The following is a 20,157-nucleotide window of genomic DNA, read 5'->3' as shown; positions in this document are numbered from 1 at the left end:
ATTAGTTTTCCTTTGTTCTGTAGTTATAAATTTAATTACTAGTACCATAAAATCTATAAAATGCTTTTTTTTTATGTACGTAATTCTGGTTGGAACTTACTACCTTTAAAATGTATTAACAAATGAAATCTTAGTTCATGTTTATGAAGCATGTGAGCTACAATATTCTACTGCTGTAGTGAAGGCAAAGCCAATTCCTACCCCTTCTTGTTTCTTCACAGGATTTTAAGATCACATTGAGCAAATATTTACTGGTAATTACTAAATGACTACATAGCTTTAAGGAAAATGATGATTTAGCAAAACAACTTTGTGATCACATTAGTAACTCTGATGTATCATTAGGATGTCATCTTTTATTTCGAAATTATTTGTACCTCTAAACCAAGAGACTCAAAGCAGTCTTCATTAGAAACTTAATGGCACTGACACCCACATGCTATTAAAAATGTACCAAGATTTCAAAACTGCTACTGAAACCAGACGATGAGTTCAAGGTGGTGAGTTATCACCTGAATCAAAATCAAGGCACAATGGGTTGTTTTTTTTTGTTTTTTGTTTTTCCTCAAATAACCCTGAATCATTTCTGACTAAAAGAAGCATTGAAATTGTGGGGATAATAAAAAGGTTCCAACAAATCCTAAAAGTTAAAATTCCCACCAGTGAGAACGTTAAAAAGTGCCTAAAATATTTTGTGTGCAAATTCACTCCTATAACTGAAACATTCTTGAAATTACTTTCAGGCTTGTTAAAAACCATTTACACAACTATTTCCAACTATGAACTAGATCAAAATATGTGATCAAAACTCCCAACCATCTTAAAATAAAGCAGTGCAAATCCTATTTTCAAACATAATTGAAAAATAATGAAATGAGGGATATTTCTGAGTAACTTGAAAATCCTGTTTCAAATAATTTAACCTGAAAAAAAAAAAAAAAATCCATTCCCAGCAGCACATCATACCTCACTGAACAAACTGTGACATCACAGCCAAAGTATGAACATAAGAAGACTTGTGCCCCGGAAACTGAAGAGAACACTACTGTATGGTAAACAAAAGAGAGAAGAGGATGTATTAGTTTGCACATGGTGTCAGAATCTAAGGAAACTACTCATACCTAAATGAGATAATGCTTTCATGCAGCATACAAAATGTTTTGCTTTCTCTCCTTTTATCCAGACATATACATAATATTATTTTTACAGCGTCTGTACATAGAGAATTTAAACTCATACAACATTCCGAAATGAATTACTATTCCATCATTATCCGAAAAGGGAGAGGGGTTGGGGAAGGGGGCCTACTGAGTCTACTGGACTGTCTTCATGGCATCATTGTAAGCAAACCCCTGACATGGCAGTGGTGTATCCTCTGTAACACTTGAAAACAGGCACAGAACCACTCAAAGTTACTAACATTGTTAGTGCCTTTCTTATTCACTGGAGGTCATGTTTCATAGCTGAGTTTCTTAACATTTGGCAATATACTCTTTTTCCATCAAAAAATATCTGGGCAAGTAAAACACTGTCAGGATTGGCTATGGCCCTATGATCATCTCCTGCTGGCTGGTATTTAATGCACATCCGCAACACGAGGCAGCATTTTCTCTGCTAACTAATTCCAGGAACTAGAACACTCAATACTGCATCTCATGAAACCACTATCCTCAGATCATCCGAGCAACTCTTTTATGGGCCACCCCCTTCCTCCCTTGAGGGCAGAAAGGAAGCGTGTGTGCTACTGTGGTTGAACCTTGGAAGGATCAGTCAAACTGTCAGTCCTGCGCCGATTCAGTTGCTGCTGTTGCTGAGACTGGTGTTGCTGGTGATGTGACTGAGGGAAAGTGCTCTGCTGTAGTGGAAATGCAGCAGAGAGGATAAGCTGAGTTGAAGGGTTCCCGTGGAGCAATCTAGAAGTCTAAAAAAACAAATGGATTATGCAACACTGCTTTACCCGCACTATACTCTCTACATTAAGATTTACTCAACTTTTCCACTCTCCGCAGGAACAAAATCTCTACATAAGTTTTGCTTTCTCATTTAAAAATAATATTTTGGAAAACGCTAATGAGGATTTCCCTCTTCCTGAAAGTATAACAGAATTTCATTCTTTAAAAGGAAACTGAGCTAGAGGTTTTATGGTACAGAAAGCAATCTATGCCCTGAGGCAAACCACACATATTCTTTCACTTTATATGTCCTAAAGACCACATTTTAAACAGATGATACAATTTAAGCATCGCTAAGAGCACATGAAACATGAACATTCTGAGGTCAAACAGACAACACCTTCTGCACAGGCTTTTTGATTGGTGAGAGCAGCAGTTCAGTGGCCAAGAGCATGGGCCCTGAGGTGCACTGCCTGGGTTCAAACTCTGGCTGCCCCATTTTACCCGATGTGTAACTTGGTCAAGCTATTTACATCTCTGGGCCTCAGTTTCTTCATTTACAAAATAAGGAGAATCACAGTACCTCCCACAATGGGTTTCTGTGAAGATTAAATTTTAACATTATTTTTATTTAAAAGTACCATAAAAATGAGGGCAGGCAAAGTCAGAGACTTATGTCCTACAGGTAGCAGTATGATGTAACAAAGAAAAAGCAAAACAAAAAGCGAGCGGGCAATCTGAAGTCTGAAGCCCTGGCTGTGAGTTTTGCTCTGCTATTTATTAGCTGTGTGGCCTTGGGCAAATGTCAAGTCCATGCACTTCAGTTTCTTTTGCCTAATTGCTCCTTCTAGAGATATAAAGGAAACTAGCCAAAAGAAGGTGGAAGTCTTTCCTCGCTACTGACAATACATCTTGATGCAGGGTTCATAATTTTAAACTGGAACTGTGATGGGTGATTTCTGCAAATGTATATGAAGGACACCTGCACACGCACACAAACGGACAGATCTTTGAAACTTTAAGGCCATTAAGCTTTGCTAAGGACCTGGAGACATTTTCTTCTTCCCTCTGTTATTAGGAAAAGCTTTTGTAAGATAAAGAACTCAGGATATTTATACGCCTTACAGGGTTACAACAGAGGTACACTTTGGAACTAGGTGTTATATAACCAGAAAAGACAAATTGTGTATTTCTATCTACATATGAGTGTATTTCTAAAGGGTATTGCCTCTCTTATTTCTTTAGTGGTCCCACGTCTTTGGAATGTTTTTTTAGAAGTGGAAGAGAATGTTCATTCTTTTAAGAGCCCTCGTTCCCTGAGAGAAAACTGAGCTCTTAAGGCAAGTCTTCTCCCTTTCTAAGCTTTTGCTTAATTTTCATTGAATACATTTCCCCTAGAGAACAGTTTATAACTTATTATAAATTCTTGTCATTAATTCATTGGTAACAGTAGCTAACCCAGTCACTAATGGCTGCACTGTAGGCTTAAGGTCTAAGGGGTTGTGTGATTCTCAGAGATATTTAGGCAACTAACCTCTTTTAGTTGAGCACATCACCAAGTTCAGAATTATATTTGTACCAGAACACCAATGGCGATAAATTAACACTGTATTTATGTCTGAGCATACAGTATAACACTGAATCTTCTAATCATACCATATGCTGTATAACTTTAAAACTGATGCTATGTACCTGGCATACATGGAATGGTATCCAGCACAAATCTAGGCTTAGCCTACATTCAAAATCGCTGGCCTTTTAGACCAGTAAGGAAAAAGCTGGATTTCCAGATGTCATAGTCTGCTATTGTGTACCCCCAACGAGGGTACTGAGGTCCAGAAATTTGTCCTGCTGATTTCTTTGCTGAGGATCCCGGTCTAGGTGACTTTGTTCTGCACCCTTTAGATAAGTAGATTCTGTCTGATATACCCACATGAGATCTGTGTCTGCATTTTGGTTAATCTGAGTGTCTATTAATACATTTATCAAGACAGTGGTCATAAAATAAAGCTGGTTATGTGCCTTATACCATACTCAGTGATTTGCATGCTTCTTTTACCCATGAGCTATTAACTACTAGATATTAAATACTAGATATTAACTACTACCATGATATAATAACTACTAGTTATTAACTACTAACTACCATGAGATATTAACTACTAGCACCTCCATATTACAGATGAGGAAACTGAATTTTAGCAAGTTGAGTAACCTCCAAAGTTCACACAGTATGTGGTACAGCAGTGACTCCATCTCAGCGCAGGCTATGCCTCCACAGTATATCTCCTCTGATGTTAATGTATTACCAAAAAGTCACTATAAAATTTAATCCAATAAAATAATTTAAGATAATGCCTAATTTTTAAAAAAAAATCCCTTTCAACACCTCTGCCCTGTAGAGAGTACAGCTTGATGGGCCACTAGGAAAACAAGAGAACAGAGAAAGGTGCCTTTGCTTGAATTCCAGAAACTCTAGCCAGAGAGAGCTCTATGTAAAGTACCTTGATATGGGCAAGAAGCAGCCACTTACTCTGTCCAGCAGTTCAGACAGTGGGGTATCTCCACGGCAAGGTTAAAGGTTTTCCAAAGACAGAACAAGAGAAGAAAAAATAGCCAACTGGGATAAGCGTTCTGTCTTTATATAAACTTAAGTCATACAATGAGCCTTTATGGACTTCTCAGATCATTTTAAAAATGTTCCTTTAATCCCTAATTTCACTCCATAAAAGTAAACAGGTCTGGGACAGCTTCCCCACGGGGAGAATTACCTGTAAAAACTGCTGCGGCGGTTGGGCCAGCTGCGCCTGCGGTGGCTGCTGCACTGCAGGGAGTTGCTGTTCCTGGGAACTCTGCTGCTGCTGCTGCTGCTGCTGCGGGACCGGCAGTGTCTGTGACTGCGGTGGTTGTGGAGCAAAGGTAGGGTAGGCAGTCACCACCTGACCCATGAGCATAGCGCTGGGCACCACGACCGCCCCGCAGGCTACAGGAGCAGTTACTAACTTGGTCACAAGCTGCTGACCTTGAGAAAATCTGTTAGGAGGAAAGAACGGGAAAGGGAGTCAGAAGTACAAGGTATACATTATGAAAGGTGGTGGGCTGAACATTTCTCTAAGATAATACCCATGATATTGCCAATGAACTGATAGGGTATAACTCTAAGATAATCCCCTTTTAATACTGCCATACTAAAAGCTGTACGTTCCAATTTTGTTTCATGTTTTTAAAGATTCCCTTTGGGATATCAGTGAAACAAAAATGTGTAGAGCATGGGGCTTCCCTGGTGGCGCAGTGGTTGAGAGTCTGCCTGCCGATGCAGGGGACACGGGTTCGTGCCCCGGTCCGGGAGGATCCCACATGCCGCGGAGTGGCTGGGCCCGTGAGCCATGGCCACTGAGCCCTCGCGTCTGGAGCCTGTGCTCCGCAACGGGAGAGGCCACAGCAGTGAGAGGCCCGCGTACTGCAAAAAAGAAAAAAAAAAAAAAAAAAAATGTGTAGAGCAAAATGGAGTGAACCCAAACAAAAATACAAAACTGTTTTTCGATATCCACATGCAAAAGAATGAAATTTGACCTTTACGTCATATATAAAAATTAACTCAAAATTGATTAAAGACCTAAACATAAATTATGTTGAAACCATGAAACACTTGGAACAAAACATAGGGGGAAAGTTTCATGACACTGGATCGGGCAATCATTTCTTGGATATGACACTAAAAGCACAGACAACAAAAGAAAAAACAGATAAACTGTACAACAAAATTAAAAATGTTTGTGTTTCAAAGGACACTATGAACACAGTGAAAGGGCACTCCACAGAGTGGGAGAAAATATTTGCAAATCATACATCTAATAAGGGGTTAATAACTAGAAAATATAAAGCAATCCTACAACACAGCAACACACACACACTCTGATTAAAAAATGGCCAAGAGTCTTGAATAGATATTTCTTCAAAGACGATATACAAATGGTCAATAAGCACTGAAAAGAGGTTCAACATCACTAATCATTAGGGAAATGCCCATCAAAACCACTAGGAGATACCACTTCATATCCATTAGGATGGCTACTATCAAACAAAGTGTTGACAAGGGTGTGGAGAAATTGGAACCTTTGTGCACTGTTGGTGGGAATGTAAAGTGGTTCATCCACTATGGAAAACAGTATGGTGTTTTTTCAAATATATTAAAAATGTAACTACCATATGATCCAGCAATTCTAATTCTGGACATATACTCAAAAGAACTGAAAACAGGGACTCAAATAAATACTTGTACACCCATGTTCACAGCAGCTATTCAAAACAGTCAAAAGATGGATACAACCCAAGTGTTCATCAGTAGATGAATGGATCAAGAAAATGTGATATATACATTACAATGGAATATTATTTAGCCTTAAAAGGGAAGGAAATGCTGACACATATTATAACATGGATGAACCTGGAGGACATCATGCCAAGTGAAATGAGCCAGTTAGAAAAGACATATATTATGTGATTCCATTTATCTGCGGTATCTAGAGTAGCCAAAGTCACAGACTTATGTGCTTAGAAAGTAGAATGGTGGTTCCCAGGAGCTAGGGGGACGAGAAGTGAGGAGTTACCGTCTGATGGACACAGATTTTCAGTTCGGGAAGAAGAAAACATTCTGGCGATTGAAGGGAGTGATTGTCACAATGGCGCGCATGCACTCATGTCAGTGAACGGTACGTGTGAAAATGGTTAACACAGTAAGTATTATGTTGTGTATATTCTACCACAATAAAAAAAAATTTAACCTGTTAAAAGTATCAACTTTTTTCTCTTTATAAAATTACTAGGTACTTGGGAGGTAGGTATATGTGACACATGATTTTGCTAATGAAAATAAACTAATCAAAATAAAGCAGTCATAAGGGAATTTTTAAAAAACTCTCTAGGTTTACAGATGTTTACATTGCAAGCTGTATCTTATAAACATAATTCAAAACTAAATGACATCCTAACAGTACATAAAAATACACTCAATTTATAAATTTATCAAGGAGCAGAGTACCCACCGTGTTACAATTCACTAATATTCCCTCCCACCCACCTTCCTTCTTCCACAGTCTTTAACAAGACAACAACAAAAAACGATGCCTCTTCAGGGAACAATATTATTTCTATCTGCCTTTTTTGTGAGATGAAGTTAGTTTCCAACACTCGTCATCACGGTGAGGAAATTGAGACATGACTCTACCGTCGATTTAGCATGACACAGCTGCAATTACAAACTGTTCAAAGCACATAACTACGATTCAACTTAGCACATATACATACTTTATATGCTCCACAAGACAAAATAAATCTATTCTGAATCCATTCCAAACCTTAAAAATAAAATACTGTATATTATATACTTCAGGACCAAATGCATTATTTAATGCAAAAACATATATAGTAAAAAATTTACCTATAAAGAAAGCACAAAGAAACAAATAACATTACAAAGTGGCTTAATCATAGAAATGCTAAGCACTAATTTCTCTGTAATCTAAAAAGTAATTCGTATCTGAATTGTCCAACTGCCCACTGGTAAACTATGAGACTACCTCATCCCTCTCTGGCACTAAGAGAGTCTGCAAGCTACTTTGGCTTAACTTCTGTGGCTTTGTATACACTCCTACCTTTGCCTAGAACACCCTCCTGGACTCCCTGCCACATGCATATCCAAAGCCAAGCTCTTTAAGACTCAGGTCAAGTATCTCCTCCCTGAAGCTTTCCCTAACCACACTCCTCTCTTCACCTGCTTGCCTCAACCCATAACACTGCTCACTTCCTCCTTTCTAAAGACCTAGTAAGGATTTACCACATCAAACAATACTGATTATTTACCTTTCTATGGCTTTGACTAGTCTGATCTTTGTCCTGGGATAAAGAATGCGCCATACTCATATAAGTAGGCACGCAAATGTTTGCTGAAGTATGTTTTTCCCCCTTCAAAAAACAGTTGTCTACAAATAATTGCTAAATTGTGTCCTCCCAAATGCATGTCAATGTTCTACGTTAATGGATTTTCCCTCGGGCTTTAAAACTAGTTCTCTATATTTCTGTGGGGCATATTCATAATACTTTCTTTCAGAAGTCAAAGCTGAAAGCTGGACTTTTTAACTTGAAGGAACTGAATTCCAAAGAGAAGAAATGAGTTTCTCTCTGCTCTTACTGCTTCTGCAATCCTGCAGCTTCTTTCCTCTCTGGAAATTATTAATAGGACTTTAATAAAATCTATTACACAGTCTAATACAACAGCAAGGTTTTATTATAAGAGCAGCAGCCTACTTATATTGTACTAAAATTAGTAAAAAATAAAATGTATTTAAAATATCATTAAGACTAGAAATCCTATAGTTGTTGAAAGACTCCTTCCTAATATTCGAAAAGGGTATTTCTTCATAATATTTGTTTCTAAGTCAGCTATTTGGATGACTAAAATAAGTCACAGATGGCGGTTTTTCTAGAAGTGCCCACAGAACTTTAGCATAGTATATGTTAAAGCACGTGAGCTTTGAAATCAGACACCCAGGCTTGAATTCAGATACCCTTCTTCACTCCCTAACAGCTATAGACCCTTGACCAAATTATTAAAAACTCACTTTATTCTTACCTGGGAAATAAAAGACCCTAACACCTATTTTTTTAAAAAATAAAAATTAAATGAGATAATATATTTTGAGCATGTAGTACAGTACTTAACACAAATCAAGAAAGGTGAGCTACTCTTACTCCATAACACATATAAACTATGGCAGCAAACACCCTAACCACTGTTACTACACTGACAACTCACCAGCATCTGTACTGAAATGATAAAAGTTTTATAGTGATATAGACAAACCCTATTATAAAACTTGTGTAACAGTGTGCTGTAGAATTTGGATTCTATAATATTTGTTAGCACATTTCTGAACAAAACAAAACTTGTTGTTACTCTTTTATTATAAAGTCCGTAAACAATGGATACATTCTGTGTTTTTATTTCAAATTCAAGAGTTAGCAACAAATTAAAATCACGTTTTTAAAGATCAAAGTGTTGTTGCTGTTGTTGTTGTTTTTTGTGGTACGCAGGCCTCTCACTGTTGTGGCCTCTCCCGTTGTGGAGCACAGGCTCCGGACGCACAGGCTCAGCGGCCATGGCTCACGGGCCCAGCCGCTCCGCGGCATGTGGGATCTTCCCGGACCGGGGCACGAACCCGTGTCCCCTGCATCGGCAGGCGGACTCTCAACCACTGCGCCACCAGGGAAGCCGTAAAGTATTGCTTTTTAATCAAACAATTTACATCTTTGAAATGACGGACGAAATATGACCACTACCTTATCTGTCTGTCCTGAGTGAATGTAGTTACTGCAGCACTCTGGGAACTGTTCTGTGGCATACTAGATGGAATCTGGACCATGCTTCCGGCCGTCGGCTGAGAAATCACCATAGTGTTATACAGTGGGGCTGTAAGAGTGCTCTGTGTCTGACTGGGAGGAGATGTTTGCTGACTGTGCCCGCTCAGTACATTCTGTTGATTCTGCTAGGAAAGAGAAGATTTTACAGATAGATTATCTGAAAAAAATTTATTCAGGAAGTATGATTCTACTACTCATCATTCTAACAATAGCTGACATGACAGAAAAAGAAGTGGCAGAACATATTACTCTGGGAGAAATCAAGGACTAACTTGTAGTCATTGAGGATGAATTAGCCTTCAGTATCTTGCTGGAAGGTAAGCTATGACTTTTGAAAAGGAGCATGCTCTTAACAGGGAGGATATGAAATATACATGAAGAATTTCTTCAAACACCCAAAGTAGGTGACTGACATTACACATTTTTATATCTTTCATTTGAAGTCTTGAGATTTATAATCACAGATGCACACCAATTACCAAAATTTCCTAGAATGTTGATTAAGCCATCACTGCCCTAACAATACAGTCTTCACCTATGGTAACATATGTCCTAGTCAGACACTTGCAAGTCAAAGTCTTTTTTTTTGTTAACACACAGAACTAGTCCGTATGTTCATTTTAAGCAAACTGCAAAATTTTTAAATGTCAAAATACTGAAAGCATTCAATGTTCAACAATTAAGAACAATTTTGCTCAAAATATTTTAATTATCACTCTCAATACTATAGTTTCTATTACTAGTAAAGTTTTAAATATGGTAATGTTCAAGATGAAGCTTTTGTTTTAGCAACACCATACATTTCAATCACTGAACACTCCACAGCCCACTGTACTCGATAACGTTACCTGACTTGATGTACTTTGTAAAGTCTGCTGTTGTATCATGTGCTGAGTTGTGCCAATGTGTCCAGTATTCATCCCACTTTGAATCTGGTTAGTCTGAACAACCTGGCTTTGCATATTTATAGGTGCAAGCTGCTGGATATTAGATGAATTTCCAGAAGAAAGTTGAACAGAACCAAAATTCAATCCAGGGGTTGACTGTTGTAAAAACATCTTTAAAAATAAAGATTACATTGAAATGATCTTTTTAAGTTAAAAAGAATGAGAGCATTAAAAAAAAACAGCTAAAAATTAAGTTTGAAAGGCAAGTAACAAGAAGACTAAGTCATTCTGAATGAACACTGAGCAAAACATAACTGCTGAGTAAAACATGATACTCATTTTCATTCTTTCAGTCACCCTAACCCTATCATGTCTCTAATTGTCAGGAAAAAAGCGTTATAAATTTCAAAACCTCCACTTGTTTGACATTTTTACATGTTGGGGATTATTTTATCAGCTAGCGTTACCCTAACTCAGAGCTACTCAAAGGTCTGTGGACTGGCAGCTCTGCATCACTCATCATTTATAATTCACAGCATTAGACAGAAGTAGCCTTCACTTAAAGTTTCCTTTGACCAAAGTCCTAGTCTCCTTGGATAGACATAACTTTAGAGTGGCCTTGTTGGTTGACCAAATGAGACTAATTTGAATCACACCTACTAGTATGTTTTTTAAAAAATGATTGATGATTGATTCATAAATTCTGTACCTACGTGTACCTAAAAGTCTATGTAAAGTATTTTGATGTTATGGGTTTAAAGCTTACTAAACATTAGCCTGCTAAAAGATGACTCTAATCTGGAGAAACAAGGATGCTGATGGAAACACTCTTAGGAATGAATCATCTTTAGAGACTGTTAATACAACCCTATTGAGTAAATAACCAATGAGTATTTATTGAACTAAACTGAGGAAATGTATCTTTTGCATCTCACCTTTAATTAAGAAAAGTCAATTTCCTTAAGAAGCCAAAATGCAAATAGCATGCTTTGCTTGAATTCAAATGTAATAACGTACCTGAAGCCCTTGACCATGGACCATTTGAAGCTGCTCTTGAATTTTTCTCAGTTCTTCTTGTTGCCGATGAATGTTTGCCTCTATCATCCGAGTCCGTTGCTCCAACTGGTCTTTCAGATGCTGCATGGCTCCTAACTGAGCTGAGAACTGAAACTTAAGTATTGTGGATGGAAAAAGTGTAACATAGTTTACAATCACTTCTCGTAACTGTAAAATGTGAAACACAAGCAGTACACCGTGAGCTAAGAATGTTACGCCAGTTACTAATGTATCGCCTCTCAACTCCTAATTCACCTGTCTTTGCCCGGCTTTGTGATACTGGAGCTGGACCCGACAAATGTATCTCCGTAGTCAGCAGGCACAAGCAGTCCTGTCAGTGACGATGCTGGAGGGATACTGCAAAGTGAGGTGCCTATCTTTCTGGTTCTGGTGCTTTTGCTTCTTGTTTTTATGCCAATGGGTAGCATCCTAGTGAGTGTCATCAGCGCTCCAGCAGGTGGCTTTCCAGCAAGTCTCACTGGCATCCTAGTGGGCAGCTCCCCAGCAAATGTTACTGGTACCCCAGCAAGTGGCTTCTTGCTCTCCAGCCCTAGTCTGTGGCACCTCCGTGAATGTGTGTACCATCCAGTGGCTACAAACACACCTGCCTAATGGGATCTGAGTCTCAGCCTGGCCTGGAAGAGCAGGAGTTCAGGAGGGTCGAGGGGGTCTTCCAAGTTGCTCCCCCTTGGCTACTCTCCCTTTCACTTACATTTAGTGGCTGGTCTCTACAGCTGTTTTCCCTGTATTCTTTTGAATTCTCTTAACTGCTTTCAGTAGTTAATCTCTGTTACCAGTAATTTGTTATACTACCCCTGTTCAAATTTCTGGTCTAGCTTCTGACTAGATCTTGACTGATTACAAGATGAATTAATAACACTGGCTTTAGAAGACCTAGGTTCCTACTGCGGCACTACCACTTGCTAGAACAAGTCACTGAACTTCATTTCTACTCTTTAACAACTGAAAAAGTAGCCTGCACCTAGCGTTGTTCACATCAAACTGTCATCCCTAGAATGTCCTCTTTGTGCATTAGAAAGTTATAAAAATCTGACATTAGAAAGTTGTAAAAGTCTGACAGATAACCAACCATGAAATTGTTCTCAGACAAGTACAAAACCTAGGCTTTTAAAGACTAAGCGATTATGCATACATGAATGAAAGCATAGGTATTCTACCTACAGAGTAAATAATGTTTTCAATCTTACTTATTTCTCTGTTTCACCTGAGTTATAGGCAGCTTCTATTTACTACTGCTTGAAACTTAGTCACATTTGTTGATTCACCACTTAAGCTCGTTTACTTAATTCCAGGAATATTCTGCACAGGATACAGTGTAAGAGCAGAAAGAATTTCACTGTATTGGAAATCTGTCTTAATCTTAAAATAGTCTCCTACAATTCATGTAAAAGTGAGAAATGCCCCCCAAAAGCTTTTTTACTCTATCTTCAAAAGTTTGTACTAAGAACACTGATTATTACTTTTCAAAGTATACGACTCTGACTTCTGAAGTTGACAATACCAGATCAAATCATACATTAGATTACACCAGGTGTGAGAAAACATTACAAGTTTAATACCCTCATGCCTTAATTTTTCATTGTTTGAAATTTTATATTTATGTCATACAAATATATTTTATCCTAACTAAAGTTATTTATACCTTTAGGTAAACATTACATTGTCACCACTTAAAGGATTTCTATTAAATACAAATACGAAAATAAAAATAAACACAGAAAGCAGAATAACGGGAAATAAAATCACAGAACTAAGAGGCAGAGTGCTTGGCTTTATCACTGAATGAAATACGAGATTCGAATACCTATTAACATTTTTGACATAGTCGATACTATTTATTTCATGAAAATATTCCTTTACAATGTTAAGAAATGCTTATTCAGTATCTTGAGATTAATGAACTAATAATATTGAAAATATGTCAAATATTTACATAAAAAGTTCTGTTACCCTTCAGAATAAAAAGCTTTTGAGGACTCAGTGCTGATAAAAACTACTGCAACTCCAGATACTATTTAATAATACAGTGCTGTTATAAATACCTTACACAATTATATGTTGCTAAAGGTCAAGATTATGACATTTAGGTAATTTATAGCACTGCCAATATATCTGTACAAGTGTCATAATATATAATAGCTATAGTTATATATATATATATATAATTTAAATAACCACATATGATAAGGGTATTTTTAGAAAAACATTGTTTTTACCTATTGCTAACTATCATTATTTGAAATTAAGATACTGTTAAGATATCTTTAACACCAAACAGAAACTTTTGGATTATTTTTAGCACAACTTAGTAGTATTTTTAACGTGTCTGAGGCACTGAATGAGTGCAGTCATAAATGACAAGTTGCGAAGTTATAATCAAAAGTGTCACTTTTGCAATACCTCTCCTTTGTCTTGCTAGTTTTTATATTTAAGCCTCCTCTGGCACTCAGTCCAAGTAACAATTCTTCCAGGAAGTTCTCTTTCACTTCCTCAGGCTGCATTAAGGGTCCATCTAATGTGCTCACATATCAAGACTTCAGACCCTGAGCATAGACTATAGTACATTGTATTGTAGTTAACTGTCCTTCCCTCTAGATGTAATAAAGTCTCTTGGTACAGATATATTTACTGCCAGCACCTGCAATATCTGATAATACAAGGAACTCAATAAATGTCCTGTATATAAACAAATGAATGAATATATGAATAAAATTACTCAATTCTTCCACTATCCATAAGAAGAACAAAATGAACAGCTACATTTGATCTTTAGTATCTTTCTGCCTATACTGTTTCTCAATAGGGATTAAACAGGATAGTTTTTTGTTGTGCAAAACTGTCACACACCCTAAAAGACAATTAGCACCCCTGGTCCTTGCTGACTAAAGGGCCAGTGGTACCCCAATATCATTGACAATCAAAAAATCCCCAGATATTCTAAATGCCCACAGCTGAGATTTACTGCCCTGTAAGTATGTACTTTTAAAAATCTCTAGTAGCTTAAAAACAATTTATAATTTTAAAATACTTAACTGAAACAAACAGAAATACCTGGGACATGCCTTGTGGAACTGGTAAATTTGCAGCTTGAGACATCACTGGCTGTGTTAATGACTGACCGACAGACTGGGAATTTATGGACTAGAAGCAAAACAGAAAATAACACTGGGGTGACAATCACTCCCATAAATGAGTACTTCCACCAGAAATATCACCATGGCATCTTTATAACTGAATTACAGTTAGCCTCATACTTTTTTAGCTGAGTATAGGCATGTCTTCCCCCTCTAAACTGGAAATGCCTATTCCCTATTTATCTTTTTGTCTCTCAAGGCACCTGCCACATTACCTTGCATGGGCTCCCAATAAAAGCTGGTTGGACTTTACTGAAAGTGATTGGTATTTGAAATTAGAAATAAAACGGCTCTAAATTATCAGTCTTCCATAACTGAAAAAAAAAAATCTAACAGTTTACCTGAAAAATAATCAAAAGGACTGGTATGTTTGACAACTACTTCACAGAAAAATAAAGATCTTGAGTAAGTGTTATGTATCAACAACTATTTTGAATTTCATAGAAAGGGATAATGAATAAATGAATTTCTGAAGATTTAGATGATGTTTTTTTCCCCTTTAATAAATCTTTATTCAGAAGAATACTACCTGTAGAGTTTACCTGACTACTAAATGATGACCTCCTTTGTGCCATCTTTTCATGAGCTGGTAAATGCTGTCTGGGAGGAGTGCTAGTATCCGTTGGGATCTTTGTAGGTGTAGCTAAGGTTGGTCAACAAAAACAGAATAGCATTAGTACTTTATAAAATATAATTTTCAAAGATCAATCTCAAAACGCATTTCAGTGAATAAAAGTGGTTTTTGAGTTATTTTTCTAAATTATTCAATAAAAGTGAAGTCTATGACAACAAGATGATTCATTTTAATCACTTCTTTTTTAAGGACAAAGAAAATATCTGAAATAGGAAAACTCCAAATATAAAAATGGTTACTACTCCTATAACTCAATAGTAAAAAAAACTAATAACTCAATTAAAAAATGGCCTAAGGACTTGCACAGATATTTATCCAAAAAAGACATAGAGATGACCAGCCGATATATGAAATAATATTCAACGTCACTAATCAGGGAAATGCAAATCAAAACCACAATGAGATATCACCTCTACCTGTCAGGATGGCTATTATCAAAAATATCACACTGTAAATCAACTATACTTCAATTAAAAAAAAATCCAGCTTATAAACTGTTCAAAAAAAATCTGAAGACGTGTTGGTAAGAACGTGGAGAAACTGGAACGCTTGCACACCGTTGGTGGGGATGGGAAATGTCGCAGACACTGTAGAAACAGTATGGATGCTTCTCAAAAAAATTAAAATTAGAACTACCATATATGATCTAAAAATCCCACTTCTGGGTATTTATGCAAAAGAATTGAGATCAGCACCTCAAAGAGATACTAACATTCCAACGTTCACTGCAGCACTATTCATCAGAGCCAAGGTATGGAAACAATCTAAATGTCTATTGACAGATGAATGGATTAACAAAATGTGGTGTATACATACAGTGAAATACTACTATTCAACCTGGAAAAGGAAAGACATTCTGCAGTTTGGGACTTGGATGAACCTTGAGGCCATTATGCTAAGTGAAATAAGCCAGTGACAGAAAAAGACAAGTACTGCATGACTCCATTATATGAGGTATCTGAAATAGTCAAATTCATTGAATCAAAGAGCACAATGGTGACTGCCAATGGCCAGGCAGCAGGGAATGGGGAATTATTAATTAACGGGCATAAAGTTTCAGATAAGCACAATGAATAAGCTCTAGATCTGCAGTACAACGTCATACCTATAGTCAACAATAATGTACTGTACACTTAAAAATTTAAGAGGGTAGATCTCATTTTAGGTGTTCTTGCCACAGTAAAATAATTTGGTTTTTAAAAGGAAGAAATAGCTATAATAGGGAAAAAATTTTTTTCTATGATCTCAGAAATTTCTATATTTAACCTCTTTTGATGTTCTACCCACAATGTTGAGTAGTTCAGACAACCCCCTTTTTCATTATATATAGTTTTAATACTCTGAGAAACAAAGGTGCTAGACTCTTTTTAAAAAATTAAAAAGGATATTAATTTAATGACAGTTATGTAAGTCTGCATAAAGACAAGATACACACAAAGCACTTTCAAAAAGCAAACTCAAAGAGCACTACTTACTGGCTCTACCAATAAAAAAGGAATTACTGTAATAGTTTTGCTTTCTTCTTGAGGGATGATTAAAAAATAACAAGACCAATATTACTACCTACATATTCTATAGGCTACTTTATAAACTTAACTCTTCGCTAGATGTGAGCAATGTGCCTCTTGCTCACTGAAAAGGCTAGTGTATTTCAGAAATGTAAACACTTATCATTTGAAAGTGGCAGTCGATGAAAAATGCTGATACCGGCAACATAAACAATTCAGAAGGACTCTCTTTAAAGGAAGTCTGCTTTCAGGCTGGGGTACTCACAGGAAGGGTCTGAGACTGCAGTGTGAGATGATTTTCTTGAACTCCGGGAGGAAGCAGAAGGAGTTGGGCTGTGATCAAACCTTTCCAATGCTTCCTTGAGACTGACTGTATTTATACGATTATCAGACCCAGAATCTTGGCTCTAAGGAGACAAGAGTAAAATAAATGTTTTCTTGTGGTTCAGTTCAGAGTTACCAAATTAGCAATACTGCTTGCTAATTCCTCCTCCCCCAAATCAGTTTTTACCCCATAACAAGGGAAGTGTACCTGTGTAATATTAGGTAAAGAAATGAAAAAAAAAAATTTTAATAGCCAGAAAGTTTTGGTTTCATTCTCTATTTAAAGAAACAACAGATGCAAAGGAATGAAGCTGGACTCTTACCTTATACCATATATAGAAGTTAACTCAAAGCGGATCAAAGATCTAAACGTTAAGAACTAAAACTATAAAACTTTTAGGAAAAAAAAAGGGAAAAGCTTTATAACATTCGATTGGGCAATGATTTCTTGGATATGACACTAAAAGCACAGGCAACAGAAGTGTATCAAAGGACACTATAAACAAAGTGGAAAAGCACCATGGAATGGGAGACAACATTTGTAAGTCATTTATGTGATAAGGAATTAATACCCAGAATATATAAAGAGCTCCTACCACTCAACAGCAAACAAAAAAACCAAAAAACAAAACCCAAAAATACCTGCCACAAAAAATCCAGTTAAAAAATGGGCAAAAGTCTTGCAGAGACATTTCTCCAAAGAAGATATATAAGCAGCAAACACATGAAAAGATGCTTAATATCACTAATCATTAGGGAAATGCAAGTCAAAACCAAGAAATACCACTTCAATCAAGATGGCTATTACAAAAAAAAACAGAAAATAACCAGTGTTGGTGAGGATATGAAGAAACTGGAACCCTTGTGCAGTGCTGACAAGAATGTATAAAATAAAACAGTGCAGCTACTATGGAAAACCGTAACAACAGCTCGTGAAAAAATTAAATATAGAATTACCATATGATCCAGAAATTTCATTTCTGGGTATATCCTCAAAAGAATTGAAAGCAGGTACTCAAACACATATTTGTACAGCCATGTTCATAGCAGCATTAATCACAATAGCCAAAAGATGGATGCAACTCAGGTGTCCATTGATGGATGAATGAATAAACATAATGTGGTGTATACATACAATGGAATATTATTCAGCCTTTAAAAGGAAATGCTGACACATGCTACAATATGGATGAACCTTGAGGACATTATGCCAAGTGAAATAAGCCAGTCACATACAGACAAATACTGTATGATTCCACTTACATGAGGTACCTATAGGAATCAAATTCACAGAGTCAGAAGTAGATTGGTGGCTGCCAGGGGCTGGAGGGAGGAGGGAATGGGGAGTTACTGTTTAATGGGTATGGAGTTTCAGTTTGGAAAGATGAAAAGGTTTTGGTGATGGATGGTGGCGATGCTTGCACAACAGTGTGAATGTACTTAATACCACTCAACTGTATACTTAAAATAGGTTAAGATGGTAAACTCTGTTACATATATTTCACCACATCAGAAAAAAGAAAAAGTGAAAAAAAAAAAAACCCAACAGAATTAAGATGACACTTAAGTTTACAGACAAGGCACTAAAAGCATCTTTGGAACTCCGCGTTTGACTGCTCAAAATCTTCTTCATACCAACTCTGACCTTTCTCCAGAATTCAATATCCATATTGGTGATTCATCCAATATCCTGTCCTGGCCTCTCAGCTTTCTAGGAACTCCTCGTCTCCAAGAAACTTTTTCCTCTACTTTACCGCATTCAATCTCTACTCCTTGTCATTACCAGATACTCTAGCACCTCTAAGAGCACAAATTAAAATCTAACTTTAAACCAGCCCTGTCCTACCTAGCCTTCCAGCTCACTTGTTCCTTTGGAGACAATTATAGTCAACCTAAAATGACCGCCAACCTAAAAAAGATACTCAAAACTAAGCAGAAACATTAAGTTTTCTAGTGGGCTCATCTTCCTACTCTTCACAATTACTCCATATCTTTCCCATTGTTCCTAAGCTTCTTTCTCCCTCTCTCAACTGATGGCTTTGTCTTATATCGATGAGAATACTTGCCACCACCAAATATGTAACTCTACCTATTAACATACCAGGTATATGAACATAACCTTCTTCTCTTCCCTCCTCATTATAATGGAGGGAAGTAGGTCCTTGTTGAATATCTATTTTATACATAGTAGTCTGCATATGTTAACCTCAGCATCCTAATTTACCCCTCCCATCCACCTTTCCCCCTTGATAACCACAAGTCCGTTCTCTGAGAGTCTGCTTCTGTTTTGTAAATAAGTTCATTTGTATCATTTTTTAGATTCCACATATGAGAGATATCATATTTGTCTTTGTCTGACTTACTTCATTCAGTATGATAATCTCTAGGTCCATCCATGTTGCTGTAAATGGCATTATTTAGTTATTTTTTATGGCTAATATTCCATTATGTATACATACCACATCTTCTTTATCCATTCTTCTGTTGATGGACATTTAGGTTGGTTCCATGTCCCGGCTATTGTAAGTAGCACTGCAATGAACATTGTGGTGCATGTATCTTTTCGAATTATGGTTTTCTCCATATACATGCTAAGGAGTGGGATTGGTGGATTATATGGTAATTCTATTTTTAGTTTTTTAAGGAACCTCCATACTGTTCTCCATAGTGGCTGTACCAGCTTACATTCCCACCAAAAGTGCAGGAAGGGTTCCCTTTTCCCCATACTCACTCCAGCATTTATCGTTTGTAGACTTTTTGATGATGGCCATTCTGACCCATGTGAGGTGATACCTCACTGTAGTTTTGATTTGCATTTCTCTAATAAGTAGCGATGTTAAGCATCTTTTCATGTGCCTATTGGCCACCTGCATGTCTTCTCTGGAGCAATGTCTATTTAGATCTTCTGTCCATTTTTTTGGTTGAGCTGTTTGTTTTTTGGTATTGAGCTGCATGAGCTATTTGTATATTTTGGAGATTAATCCCTTGTTGGTTGCATCATATGCGAATATTTTCTCCCATTCTGTGGGTTGCCTTTTCATTTTGTTTATGGTTTTGTTTGCTGTGCAAAAGCTTTTACGTTTAATTAGGTCCCATTTGTTTATTTTTATTTTCATTACTCTAGAAGGTGGATCCAAAGATATTGCTGTGATTGATGTCAAAGAGTGTTCTGCCTATGTTTTCCTCTAAGAGTCTTATGGTATCCAGTCTTACATTTATGTCTTTAATCCATTTTGAGTTTATTTTTGTGTGTGTTGTTAGAGAATGTTCTAATTTCATACT

General features: G+C 36.9%; 1 protein-coding gene across 2 annotated transcripts in view; it reads right to left on the bottom strand.

Moving 5' to 3' along the window:
• Window positions 1–1,158: 1,158 nt before the first annotated feature.
• CLOCK (clock circadian regulator) overlaps window positions 1,159–20,157 on the bottom strand; it is a 56,694-nt gene continuing 37,695 nt past the window's right edge. Inside the window, exons 13-20 of one of the 2 annotated variants that reach the window (XM_065878248.1) lie at window positions 16,817–16,958; window positions 14,952–15,052; window positions 14,327–14,416; window positions 11,216–11,368; window positions 10,160–10,369; window positions 9,231–9,436; window positions 4,664–4,925; window positions 1,159–1,921 (exon numbers count right to left, since the gene is read on the bottom strand). In XM_065878248.1, the coding sequence (XP_065734320.1) occupies window positions 1,742–1,921; window positions 4,664–4,925; window positions 9,231–9,436; window positions 10,160–10,369; window positions 11,216–11,368; window positions 14,327–14,416; window positions 14,952–15,052; window positions 16,817–16,958 (1,344 nt within the window). In that variant the 3' untranslated portion in view covers window positions 1,159–1,741. The remainder of the gene's footprint in view (window positions 1,922–4,663; window positions 4,926–9,230; window positions 9,437–10,159; window positions 10,370–11,215; window positions 11,369–14,326; window positions 14,417–14,951; window positions 15,053–16,816; window positions 16,959–20,157) is intronic. The other variant, XM_065878249.1, reaches the window with a different exon arrangement.

This window comes from Phocoena phocoena, chromosome 5 (genome assembly GCF_963924675.1).
Source record: "Phocoena phocoena chromosome 5, mPhoPho1.1, whole genome shotgun sequence".
NCBI lineage: Eukaryota > Metazoa > Chordata > Mammalia > Artiodactyla > Phocoenidae > Phocoena > Phocoena phocoena.
Note: the sequence above shows the minus strand (reverse complement) of the source record. Positions and strands in the feature narration are given on the sequence as shown.